Source organism: Lutjanus erythropterus, chromosome 12 (assembly GCF_056507025.1).
Source record: "Lutjanus erythropterus isolate fLutEry1 chromosome 12, fLutEry1.hap2, whole genome shotgun sequence".
Lineage (NCBI taxonomy): Eukaryota > Metazoa > Chordata > Actinopteri > Lutjaniformes > Lutjanidae > Lutjanus > Lutjanus erythropterus.
Window position 1 is genome coordinate 22691661 of NC_139328.1, and position 14271 is coordinate 22705931.

The window sequence follows — 14271 nt, forward strand, 5'->3', positions numbered from 1 at the left end:
AACATGATCTTTTTACATTTCTATTTCTCTGTTCTTCCAGGTGGCTCTGGAAGCTGCCAAGGCCCTGGACGAGCGCAGCTGCTGGGAGCGTCTGGGTGAAGCAGCACTGCTGCAGGGTCACCACCAGGTCGTGGAAATGTGCTACCAGAGGACCAAGAACTTTGACAAGCTCACCTTCCTCTACCTCATTACTGGCAACCTGGCCAAGCTGCGCAAGATGATGAAGATCGGTGAGAGATGCTGTTTATGAAATGGTTTTCCGTCGTACCAAAGATGATGTGATTCAGTTGGAGGTTTGAGTGTCTTGTATGTGAGTGAACAAATATTTGCATACGCTTTGTTTGCAGCGGAGATCAGGAAGGACATGAGTGGTCACTACCAGGCTGCGCTCTACTTGGGAGACGTCAGTGAGAGGGTCCGCATCCTGAAGAACTGTGGACAGAGTGAGTTCAAGTGTCACCTTTATCACATAGTCACTCATATTTTCTCTATTTTGCTCTTTCCACTAAAGGTTTTGTTAACCCATTATTTTTCAGCATTTTTTAATAATGGCACAATAATCCAAAGTCTCTCCATCATTTTTGACAAACTGTAACACTGCGGGCAGTCTACCATAACTATTCATTGTGTTGGTTGCAGTAAGGGAGAGATCACCTTCAGCCATATAAAAGATGGACAAAAGACAAATAATCACAAACTCATTACAAGGACATCATACATTTCAAGTAAAAACTTTGTTTGATATTCCGCCTCTCTTCATGGATTAAAAAAAAACTGTTTACATATTTATAAATTATAGGAATATCCTAATCCAGAGATCTGGAGAGACAGAGTGAGGAGCAGTGACTGAAGAAGTCACTAGAGTTGTCACTGGTTTTTAGAACTGAAGTTGCACAGATGGTCTGAAACGTCACCAAATCAAAGAAAGTTACCAAATTGGCAACATTGAGCACAATAATTAAGATGTGGTTGATACGGTGGGTGATGAAGGACAAGCAAGTGGCTAAAACTACATCTGTCAGTTAGCAGCAGTCCTGTGTGTTGTCAGCAGACCTCCCCTGTCATGAAAAGTGACTGCACAGTCAGTGTTTCTATAAGTTTGGTCTGTATATTAAATGTTCTTGTGATTGAGGTGGGTTCTTTTTGCAAATGAAATGATATTAAATAGGCTATGACTTATGATCATTTAAAAATAATAATAATTAAAGCTGCAAGCAGCTGTGACCGGGCCCGAGCACCGCCGCGCCACTCGGGGGGCCGGCAACCGCCGCCCGCCGGCCGGACCCGCCCCGGAGCAAAGAGGCCACGCGTCGCCGCGACCGTCTGACGTCGTCCCGAAGCCACGGTCCGCCCCGAAAACCAAACGGCTCTCGACACCCACTCGCCCCCGTGCCGATGCAGGGACGGGTGAAGACCTCAAGTGCGCACAAATGACCCACAAAATGTCTCCGTACCGCTCCCGTGGTGTGATTTAAGTGTCTGTAAGAGGTGACAGTAAAACGTAACCCAAAAAGACACCATTTACACCGTGTTTTCAGCCTCATTGTCAACTGTAGCCTCTGAGACTGGAAATACATGCACACAGCTGTACTGGAGATCTTCATCCCTCCTCACATCAGCACAGGAATGAGTAGATATTGAGTGAAATTTCATTCTTAGGTGAACTACTTTTGAAAGGAATTCACTGTCATTTCCTGCTCCCAGTATTATGTAGATGTGTTCAGGGCATGCCTATTATCACACGTTAAGTTTGATGCAGATTAGACAATTTACACTAAATTTATAGCAATTTCCTGTTTCATGGCGAAACGCCAAAATTCGCCGCCACGCTACAGCCACAGCATTTGACACTGACCAAATCTTTTAATAAGTTTTAATCACACACTTGTGTAGTTGCTCCATGCCAGTTTTGAAGACAGTTGAATCATTTTTGTAGGAGGAATTAGTTAAAATAGGTCATGTGGAAAACGCCAAAATTGAGCACCAAATTCAAAATTGCCGACTTCCTGTTGACTTTAGCCTATGGGTCCAAGAGACTTTTTTGTTCATCTTTCTGTGATACATATGTGTACAAATTTTCGTGCACGTCGGCGAAACTCACTATTTGCGGCGCCGCACGTCAAAGGGCGTGGTCGAGCCATTTGGCCACACCCATGGACAAAACTCATATCACATGTTCAGGTGGGGACTGTTAATGATCATGAAAAGTTTCAGGCAGTTTTGACCAAGTACAGGGAGGCTAAAGCCACTTCCTGTGTTTTTTGCGAAACGCGTTAATGGGCGTGGCCACGCCATCTGGCCACAGACATGGACGAAACTCATACCATATGTTCAGACCGGGACTCTAAATAAGCATGTCAAGTTTCAGGCAGATCAGAGCACGTTCAGTCCAGTTATAGCAACTTCCTGTGTGTTGGCGAAACATGGACCTTCGCCACGCCGCCAGGGACACGCCGTTTCACGAGACGTCCTGATCTTCATGATGTAGCATCATCATGGTCTTAAGGCTTTTCAGACCAGATTGGAGTTTGATATGGTCAACGTGCTGGGATCAGGACCTCAAACTGTAAAACATGTCATTTCCTGTCGCCAACAGGGGGCGCTATGAGAATTATGGAATATTTTCATATAGGTGTGTTCAGGGCTGGACTATTATCAGACATGTCAAGTGTGGTGCAAATTGAACTATTTATACAGAAGTTATAGCAAAAAATTAAAAAATTGCATTTATGGCGAAACGCCAACATTCGCCGCCCCACTATGGCCACGCCCTTCAATTTGAGGAATATCTTTCAGTAACTTTGGATGACAGTGTAGTGCAGAAGGTAGCCAGCGAATTTGACGCCGTTCTGATTCTTCCTCTAGGAGGAGTTCGTTAAAATGCGAGACAAGTGAAACGCCAAAATGACCAGGAAATTCAAAATGGCCGACTTCCTGTCGGGTTTAGCCTATGGGTCCAAGAGACTTTTTTGTGCGTCTGGGTGTGATACACATGTGTACCAAGTTTCGTGCACGTCGGTCAAACGTGGCGGGGGGGCTGATGTTTAAAGGGCGTGGTCAAGCCGTTTGGCCACGCCCATCGACGAAATTAATATCATACGTTCAGGCCGGGACCTGTCACGCACACATTAAATTTCATGCCGATGTGAACTTGCACACAAAAGTTATTGATAAATATGTCGTTTTTTCGGGCCGTGGTCCTTCGCCGCTCTCTAGCGTCGACACCCTTCGCCGGACCGCCACGCCCTTCAAAATGTAGCATCACCCACTTGTTAAGGTCATCTTCACCAAATTTGAGCTAAAAATAATGAATGCATTTGGAGCAGCATGTCAAAACCCGGAAAAAGTCATTTTCTGCCACCACCAGGGGGCGCTATGACAATTATGGAATATTTTCATATATTTGTGTTCAGGCCCATACACTGATCAAACACATGAAGTTTGGTGCAGATCTGACCATGTACCCCAAAATTATAGCCATTTCCTGTTTCATGGCGAGACATCAAAATTCGCCGCCACCTGACGCGCAGGCCCTTTATCAAAAACGTAAACCTTCAATAACTTTTGATCACACAGTTGTCTAGATGGTACACAGCGATTTTGAAGTCGATACGACGAATCGTGTGGGACGAGTTCGTTCAAATACGACACGTGCGAAACGCCAAAATCGGCCGCGCCGTCCAAAATGGCCGACTTCCTGTACGGTTTAGCCCATGGCTCCAAGAGGATTTTTTGTGCGTCCCGATGTGTTCTATCTGCGTTCCAAGTTTCGTGCATGTCGGACAAACATGCCGTCGGGGCTCGTCTATAGATGGCGCTATTGAGCCAATTCGCCGCGCCCATTTTCGAGACCCTTAAAATACGTAATTTTTCGCCGGGACTGACGCGCCCGCCAAATTTGGCGGCCCTACCTATATGGCAAGTCCCCCAAAAATGCGATTAAGTATTGTGAACGAGAATAATAATAATTAAAGCTGCAAGCAGCTGTGACCGGGCCCGAGCACCCCCGCGCCACTCGGGGGGGCCGGCCACCGCCGCCCGCCGGCCGGACCCGCCCTGGAGAGGAGAGGCCACGCGTCGCCGCGACCGTCCGACGTCGCCCCGAAGCCACGGTCCGCCCCAGAAAACCAAACGGCTCTCGACACCCGCTCACCCCCGTGCCGATGCGAGGATGGGTGAAGACCTCAAGTGCGCACAAATAACCCACAAACTGTCTCCGTACTGCTCCTGTGCTGTGATTTAAGTGTCTGTAAGAGGTGACAGTAAAATGTAACCCAAAAAGACACCATTTACACCGTGTTTTCAGCCTCATTGTCAACTGTAGCCTCTGAGACTGGAAATGCATGCACACAACTGTACTGGACATCCTCATCCCTCCTCACATCAGCACAGGAATGAGTAGCTATTGAGTGCAATTTCATTCTTAGGTGAACTACTTTTTAAAGGAATTCACTGTCATTTCATGCCCCCAGTATTACATAGATGTGTTCAGGGCATGCCTATTATCACACATGTGAAGTTTGATGCAGATTGGCTCATTTACATTAAAGTAAAAGCAATTTCCTGTTTCATGGCGAAACGCCAAAATTCGCCACCCCGCTACAGCCACAGCGTTTAACGCTGACCAAATCTTTTAATAAGTTTTAATCACACACTTGTCTAGATGGTCCACCCAAGTTTTGAAGACAGTTGAATCATTTTTGTAGGAGGAATTAGTTAAAATAGGTCATGTGGAAAACGCCAAAATTGAGCACCAAATTCAAAATAACTGACTTCCTGTTGACTTTAGCCTATGGGTCCAAGAGACTTTTTTGTTCATCTCCCTGTGATACATATGTGTACCAATTTTCGTAAACATCGGCAAAACTCACTATTTGCGGTGCCGCAAGTCAAAGGGCGTGGTCAAGCCATTTGGCCACGCCCATGGACAAAACTCATATCACATGTTCAAGTGGGGACTGTTAATGGACATGTAAAGTTTCAGCCAGTTTTGACCAAGTACAGGGAGGTTAAAGCCACTTCCTGTGTTTTGACGAAACGCGTTAATGGGCGTGGCCAAGCCATTTGGCCACGGACATGGATGAAACTCATACCATATGTTCAGACCAGGACTGTTAATAAACATGTGAAGTTTCAGGCAGATCAGAGCACGTACAGTCCAGTTATAGCAACTTCCTGTGTGTTGGCGAAACATGGACCTTCGCCATGCCGCCAGGGCAACGCCATTTCACGAGACGCCCTGGTCTTCATGATGTATTATCATCATGGTCTTAAGGCTTTTCAGACAAGATTGGAGAGTGATATGGTCAACGGGCTGGGATCAGGACCTCAAACTGTAAAACATGTCATTTCCTGTCGCCAACAGGGGGCGCTATGAGAGTTATTGAATATTTTCATATAGATGTGTTCAGGGCCAGACTATTATCAGACATGTGAAGTTTGGTGCACATTGAACTATTTATACAGAAGTTATAGCACAAAATTAAAAAATTGAATTTTTGGCGAAACGCCAACATTCGCCGCCCCACTATGGCCACGCCCTTCAACTTGAGGAATATCTTTCAGTAACTTTGGATGACAGTGTAGTGCAGAAGGTAGCCAGCGAATTTGAAGCCGTTGTGATCCTTCCTCTAGGAGGAGTTTGTTAAAATGCGCGACAAGTGAAACGCCAAACTTAACAGGAAATTCAAAATGGCGGACTTCCTGTGGGGTTTGGCCTATGGGTCCAAGAGACTTTTTTGTGCGTCTGGGTGTGATACACATGTGTACCAAGTTTCGTGCACGTCGGTCAAACGTGGCGGGGGGGCTGCTGTTTAAAGGGCGTGGTCAAGCCGTTTGGCCACGCCCATCAACGAAATTAATAACATACGTTCAGACCGGGACCTGTCATGCACACGTGAAATTTCATGCTGATACAAACTTGCACACAAAAGTTATTGATGAATATGTCGTTTTTTCGGACCGCGGTCCTTCGCCGCTCTCTAGCGTCGACACCCTTCGCCGGACCGCCACGCCCTTCAAAATGTAGCATCACCCACTTGTTAAGGTCATCTTCACCAAATTTGAGCTAAAAATAATGAATGCATTTGGAGCAGCATGTCAAAACCCGGAAAAAGTCATTTTCTGCCACCACCAGGGGGCGCTATGACAATTATGGAATATTTTCATATATTTGTGTTCAGGCACATACACTGATCAAACACATGAAGTTTGGTGCAGATCTGACCATGTACCCCAAAATTATAGCCATTTCCTGTTTCATGGCGAGACATCAAAATTCGCCGCCACCTGACGCGCAGGCCCTTTATCAAAAACGTAAACCTTCAATAACTTTTAATCACAATGTTGTCTAGATGGTACACGGCGATTTTGAAGTCGATACGACGAATCGTGCGGGACGAGTTCGTTCAAATACGACACGTGCGAAACGCCAAAATCGGCCGCGCCGTCCAAAATGGCCGACTTCCTGTACGGTTTAGCCCATGGCTCCAAGAGGCTTTTTTGTGCGTCCCGGTGTGTTCTATCTGCGTACCAAGTTTCGTGCACGTCGGTCAAACATGCCGTCGGGGCTCGTCTGTAGATGGCGCTACTGAGCCAATTCGCCGCGCCCATTTTCGAGACCCTTAAAATACGTAATTTTTCGCCGGGACTGACGCGCCCGCCAAATTTGGCGGCCCTAGCTATATGGCAAGTCCCACAAAAATGCGATTAACTATTGTGAACGAGAATAATAATAATAATAATAATAATAATAATAATTCTTGCGATTCCAATAGGGTCCTCGCACCGGTTCGGTGCTCGGGCCCTAATTAAAGCTGCAAGCAGCGTTGGACGGGCCCGAGCACCCCCGCGCCACTCGGGGGGGCCGGCCACCGCCTCCCGCCGGCCGGCCGGACCCGCCCCGGACGGAGAGGCCACGCGTCGCCGCGACCGTCCGACGTCGCCCCGAAGCCACGGTCCGCCCCGAAAACCAAACGGCTCTCGACACCCACTCACCCCCGTGCCGATGCGAGGACGGGTGAAGACCTCAAGTGCGCACAAATAACCCACAAACTGTCTCCGTACCGCTCCTGTGGTGTGATTTAAGTGTCTGTAAGAGGTGACAGTAAAATGTAACCCAAAAAGACACCATTTACACCGTGTTTTCAGCCTCATTGTCAACTGTAGCCTGTGAGACTGGAAATGCATGCACACGGCTGAAGCACGTACACAAGCTCTATCCCAAGCGGCACAGCTGCAGCCAAAAACAGTGTTTCTCTCCTATGTCCAAGTGCTCAGACACTTTCTTCCTTGTTGAAAGTTTGCTAAGGAAACTCTATGCATAACAGGTCACTGTTTCTGAGAAAAACTCTGTCTCTTGTCTGAGTGTTTTCCAGGATTAAATCATTTGTGCAGCATGGAGACATTTTGTGAGCTTTTTGTGTTCATTTTTTTTATAAAACTGATCACTCTTCACTTCAATTGCACTGGATGTCACTATGGTTTTGTTTTCTGTTGAAATTCTTGGAGTATTTTGTGTACTGGAGATCTTCATCCATCCTCACATCAGCACAGGAATGAGTAGATATTGAGTGCAATTTCAATTTTGGGTGAACTACTTTTTAAAGGAATTTACTGTCATTTCATGCCCCCAGTATTACGTAGATGTGTTCAGGGCATGCTTATTATCACACATGTGAAGTTTGATGCAGATTGGCTCATTTACATTAAAGTTATAGCAATTTCCTGTTTCATGGCGAAACGCCAACATTCGCCACCCCGCTACAGCCACAGCGTTTAACACTGACTAAATCTTTTAATAAGTTTTAATCACACACTTGTCTAGATGCTCCACACCAGTGTTGAAGTCAATTGAAAAATCTTTGTAGGAGGAATTAATTAAAATAGGTCATGTGGAAAACGCCAAAATTGAGCACGAAATTCAAAATTGCCGACTTCCTGTTGACTTTAGCCTATGGGTCCAAGAGACTTTTTTGTTCATCTCCATGTGATACATATGTGTACCAATTTTCGTAAACATCGGCAAAACTCACTATTTGCGGCGCCACACGTCAAAGGGCGTGGTCAAGCCATTTGGCCACGCCCATGTACAAAACTCATATCACATGTTCAGACTGGGACTGTTAATGAACATGTAAAGTTTCAGCCAGTTTTGACCAAGTACAGGGAGGTTCAAGCCACTTCCTGTGTTTTGGCGAAACGTGTTAATGGGCGTGGCCACGCCATTTGGCCACGGACATGGATGAAACTCATACCATATGTTCAGACCAGGACTGTTAATAAACATGTGAAGTTTCAGGCAGATCAGACCACGTACAGTCCAGTTAGAGCAACTTCCTGTGTGTTGGCGAAACATGGACCTTCGCCACGCCGCCAGGGCCACGCCATTTCACGAGACGTCCTGATCTTCATGGTGTAGCGTCATCATGGTCTTAAGGCTTTTCAGACCAGATTGCAGTTTGATATGATCAACGTGCTGGGATCAGGACCTCAAACTGTAAAACATGTCATTTCCTGTCACCAACAGGTGGCGCTATGAGAATTATGGAATATTTTCATATAGGTGTGTTCAGGGCCAGACTATTATCAGACATGTGAAGTGTGGTGCAAATTGAACTATTTATACAGAAGTTATAGCAAAAAATTAAAAAATTGAATTTATGGCGAAACGCCAACATTCGCCGGCCCACTATGGCCACGCCCTTCAACTTGAGGAATATCTTTCAATAACTTTTGATGAGAGTGTAGTGCAGAAGGTAGCCAGCGAATTTGAGGCTGTTCTGATCCTTCCTCTAGGAGGAGTTCGTTAAAATGCGAGACAAGTGAAACGCCAAAATTACCAGGAAATTCAAAATGGCCGACTTCCTGTCGGGTTTAGCCTATGGGTCCAAGAGACTTTTTTGTGCGTCTGGGTGTGATACACGTGTGTACCAAGTTTCGTGCACGTCGGTCAAACGTGGCGGGGGGGCTGCTGTTTAAAGGGCGTGGTCAAGCCGTTTGGCCACGCCCATCAACGAAATTAATATCATATGTTCAGGCCAGGACCTGTCACGCACACATGAAATTTCATGCTGATACAAACTTGTACACAAAAGTTATTGCTAAATATGTCGTTTTTTCGGGCCGCGGTCCTTCGCCGCTCTCTAGCGTCGACACCCTTCGCCGGACCGTCACGCCCTTCAAAATGTAGCATCACCCACTTGTTAAGGTCATCTTCACCAAATTTGAGCTAGAAATAATCAACACAACTGGAGCAGCACGTCAAAACCTGAAAAAAGTCATTTCCTGTCGCCACCAGGGGGCGCTATGACAATTATGGAATATTTTCATATATTTGTGTTCAGGCCCATACACTGATCATACACATGAAGTTTGGTGCAGATCTGACCATGTACCCCAAAATCATAGCCATTTCCTGTTTCATGGCGAGACATCAAAATTCGCCGCCACCTGACGCGCAGGCCCTTTATCAAAAACGTAAACCTTCAATAACTTTTGATCACAATGTTGTCTAGATGGTACACAGTGATTTTGAAGTTGATACGACGAATCGTGTGGGACGAGTTCGTTCAAATACGACACGTGCGAAACGCCAAAATCGGCCACGCCGTCCAAAATGGCCGACTTCCTGTAGGGTTTAGCCCATGGCTCCAAGAGGCTTTTTTGTGCGTCCCGGTGTGTTCTATCTGCGTACCAAGTTTCGTGCATGTCGGACAAACATGCCGTCGGGGCTCGCCTTTAGATGGCGCTATTGAGCCAATTCGCCGCGCCCATTTTCGGGACCCTTAAAATACGTAATTTTTCGCCGGGACTGACGCGCCCGCCAAATTTGGCGGCCCTACCTATATGGCAAGTCCCCCAAAAATGCGATTAAGTATTGTGAACGAGAATAATAATAATTAAAGCTGCAAGCAGCTGTGACCGGGCCCGAGCACCCCCGCGCCACTCGGGGGGGCCGGCCACCGCCGCCCGCCGGCCGGACCCGCCCCGGGAGCGGAGAGGCCACGCGTCGCCGCGACCGTCGGACGTCGCCCCGAAGCCACAGTGAGCCCGGAAAACCAAACGGCATTCGACACCCACTCTCCCCCGTGCCGATGCGAGGACGGGCGAAGACCTCAAGTGCGCACAAATAACCCACAAACTGTCTCCGTACCGCTCCCGTGGTGTGATTTAAGTGTCTGTAAGAGGTGACAGTAAAATGTAACCCAAAAAGACACCATTTACACCGTGTTTTCAGCCTCATTGCCAACTGTAGCCTCTGAGACTGGAAATGCATGCACACGGCTGAAGCTGGTACACAAGCTCTATCCCAAGCGGCACAGCTGCAGCCATAAAAACACTGTTTCTCCTCTATGTCCAAGTGCTCAGACATTTTCTTCCTTTTTGAAAGTTTGCTAAGGAAACTCTATGCATAACAGGTCACTGTTTCTGAGAAAAACTCTGTCTGTTGTCTGAGTGGTTTCCAGGATTAAATCATTCATGCAGCATGGAGACATTTGTGGGCTTTTTGTGTTCATTTTTTCATTATAAAACTGATCACTCTTCACTTCAATTGCACTGGATGTCACTATGGTTTTGTTTCCTGTTGAAACTCAGGGAGTGTCTTGTGAACTGGAGATCTTCATCCATCCTCACATCAGCACAGGAATGAGTAGATATTGAGTGCAAGTTCATTTTAGGGTGAACTCCTTTTCAAAGGAATTCACTGTCATTTCATGCCCCCAGTATTACATTGCTGTGTTCAGGGCATGCCTATTATCCCACATGTTAAGTTTGATGCAGATTGGTCAATTTACACTAAACTTACAGCAATTTCCTGTTTCATGGCGAAACGCCAAAATTCGGCGCCACGCCACAGCCACAGTGTTTAATGCTGACCAAATCTTTTCAGAAGTTTTAATTACACACTTGTCTAGATGCTCCAGGCCAGTGTTGAAGTAAATTGAAGAATTTTTGTAGGAGGAATTAGTTAAAATAGGTCATGTGAAAAACGCCAAAATTGAGCACGAAATTCAAAATTGCCGACTTCCTGTTGACTTTAGCCTATGGGTCCAAGAGGCTTTTTTGTTCATCTCCCTGTGTTACATATGTGTACCAATTTTTGTAAACATCGGCGAAACTCACTATTTGCGGCGCCGCACGTCAAAGGGCGTGGTCAAGCCATTTGGCCACGCCCATGTACAAAACTCATATCACATGTTCAGACTGGGACTGTTAATGAACATGTAAAGTTTCAGGCAGTTTTGACCAAGTACAGGGAGGCTAAAGCCACTTCCTGTGTTTTGGCGAAACGCATTAATGGGCGTGGCCAAGCCATTTGGCCACAGACATGGACGAAACTCATACCATATGTTCAGACCGGCACTGTTAATAAACATGTGAAGTTTCAGGCAGATCAGAGCACGTACAGTCCAGTTATAGCAACTTCCTGTGTGTTGGCGAAACATGGACCTTCGCCATGCCGCCAGGGCCACGCCGTTTCACGAGATGCCCTGATCTTCATGATGTAGCATCATCATGGTCTTAAGGCTTTTCAGACCAGATTGGAGTTTGATATGGTCAACGTGGTGGGAGCAGGACCTCAAACAGTAAAACAAGTCATTTCCTGTCGCCAACAGGGGGCGCTATGAGAATTATTGAATATTTTCATATAGGCCTGTTCAGGGCTGGACTATTATCAGACATGTGAAGTTTGGTGCAAATTGAACCATTTACACAGAAGTTATAGCAAAAAATTAAAAAATTGAATTCATGGCGAAACGCCAACATTCGCCGCCCCACTATGGCCACGCCCTTCAATTTGAAGAATATCTTTCAATAACTTTTGCTGAGAGTGTAGTGCAGAAGGTAGCCAGCGAATTTGACACTGTTCTGACTCTTCCTGTAAGAGGAGTTCGTTAAAATGCGAGACAAGTGAAACGCCAAAATGACCAGGAAATTCAAAATGGCCGACTTCCTGTCGGGTTTAGCCTATGGGTCCAAGAGACTTTTTTGTGCGTCTGGGTGTGATACACATGTGTACCAAGTTTCTTGCACGTCGGTCAAACGTGGCGGGGGGGCTGCTGTTTAAAGGGCGTGGTCAAGCCGTTTGGCCACGCCCATCGACGAAATTAATATCATACGTTCAGGCCAAGACCTGTCATGCACACATGAAATTTCATGCTGATACAAACTTGTACACAAAAGTTATTGATGAATATGTCGTTTTTTCGGACCGCGGTCCTTCGCCGCTCTCTAGCGTCGACACCCTTCGCCGGACCGTCACGCCCTTCAAAATGTAGCATCACCCACTTGTTAAGGTCATCTTCACCAAATTTGACCTAGAAATAATGAATGCATTTGGAGCAGCATGTCAAAACCCGGAAAAAGTCATTTTCTGCCACCACCAGGGGGCGCTATGACAATTATGGAATATTTTCATATATTTGTGTTCAGGCCCATACACTGATCATACACATGAAGTTTGGTGCAGATCTGACCATGTACCCCAAAATTATAGCCATTTCCTGTTTCATGGCGAGACATCAAAATTCGCCGCCACCTGACGCGCAGGCCCTTCATCACAAACGTAAACCTTCAATAACTTTTGATCACACAGTTGTCTAGATGGTACACAGCGATTTTGAAGTTGATACGACGAATCGTGTGGGACGAGTTCGTTCAAATACGACACGTGCGAAACGCCAAAATTGGCCGCGCCGTTCAAAATGGCCGCCTTCCTGTACGTTTTAGGCTCTTGGTACATACAGACTTTTTTGTGCGTCTGGGCATGTTCTATCTGTGTGCCAAGTTTCGTGCATGTCGGACAAACATGCCGTCGGGGCTCGCCTTTAGATGGCGCTATTGAGCCAATTCGCCGCGCGCATTTTCGAGACCCTTAAAATACGTAATTTTTCGCCGGGACTGACGCGCCCGCCAAATTTGGCGGCCCTACCTATATGGCAAGTCCCCCAAAAATGCGATTAAGTATTGTGAACGAGAATAATAATAATAATAATAATAATAATTAAAGCTGCAAGCAGCGATGAACGGGCCCGAGCACCCCCGCGCCACTCGGGGGGCCGGCCACCGCCTCCCGATGGCCGGACCCGCCCCGGACCGGAGAGGCTACGCGTGGCCGCGACCGTCCGACGTCGCCCCGAAGCCACAGTGAGCCCCGAAAACCACACGGCATTTGACACCCACTCTCCGCCGTGCTGATGCAAGGATGGGTGAAGACCTCAAGTGCGCACAAATAACCCACAAACTGTCTCCGTACCGCGCCTGCGGTGTGATTTAAGTGTCTGTAAGAGGTGACAGTAAAATGTAACCCAAAAAGACACCATTTACACCGTGTTTTCAGCCTCATTGTCAACTGTAGCCTCTGAGACTGGAAATGCATGCACACGGCTGAAGCACGTACACAAGCTGTATCACAAGTGGCACAGCTGCAGCCAAAAAACACTGTTTCTCCTCTATGTCCAAGTGCTCAGACATGTTCTTCTTTTTTGAAAGTTTGCTCAGGAAACTCTATGCATAACAGGTCACTGTTTCTGAGAAAAACTGTCTGTTGTCTGAGTTGTTTCCAGGATAAAATCATTCGTGCAGCATGGAGACATTTTGTGAGCTGTTTGTGTTCATTTTTTACATTGTAAAACTGATCACTCTTCACTTTAATTGCACTGGATGTCACTTGGTTTTGTTTTCTGTTGAAATTCTTGGAGTATTTTGTGTACTGGAGATCTTCATCCCTCCTCACATCAGCACAGGAATGAGTAGATATTGAGTGCAATTTCATTTTTAGGTGAACTACTTTTGAAATGAATTCAGTGTTGTTTCCTGCCCCCAGTATTACGTAGCTGTGTTCAGGACATGCCTATTATCACACATGTTAAGTTTGATGCAGATTGGACAATTCTGTAGCCTCTGAGACTGGAAGTGCGTGCACACAGCTGAAGCTGGTACACATGCTGTAGCCCAAGTAATACAGCTGCAGCAAAGAAATTATGTTTCTCTTCTATGTGAAAGTTTTCAGACATTTTCTTCTCTGTTGAAAGTTAGTTAAACTGTGTGCCTAACAAGTCACTATTTCTGAGAAGAATGCTGTCTGTTATCTGAGTGGCTTCCAGGATTACAGCATTCGTGCAGCATGGAGGCATTTTCTGTTTGTTTTTCTGTGTATTTTTTTCATTTTAAAACTGATCACTCTTCAATTGAGCTGGGTTTGACTACAGTTCTGTTTTCTGCTTAAACTCAGGGAGTGTCTTGTGAACTGGAGATCTTCATCCCTCC

General features: G+C 46.3%; 1 protein-coding gene across 1 annotated transcript in view; it reads left to right on the forward strand.

Moving 5' to 3' along the window:
• Positions 1 to 14271, forward strand: part of copa (COPI coat complex subunit alpha) — a 35949-nt gene that overhangs the window by 11230 nt on the left and 10448 nt on the right. The window contains exons 18-19 of the mRNA XM_084731538.1: positions 41 to 230; positions 348 to 443. Of these exons, the coding sequence (XP_084587664.1) occupies positions 41 to 230; positions 348 to 443 (286 nt within the window). The remainder of the gene's footprint in view (positions 1 to 40; positions 231 to 347; positions 444 to 14271) is intronic.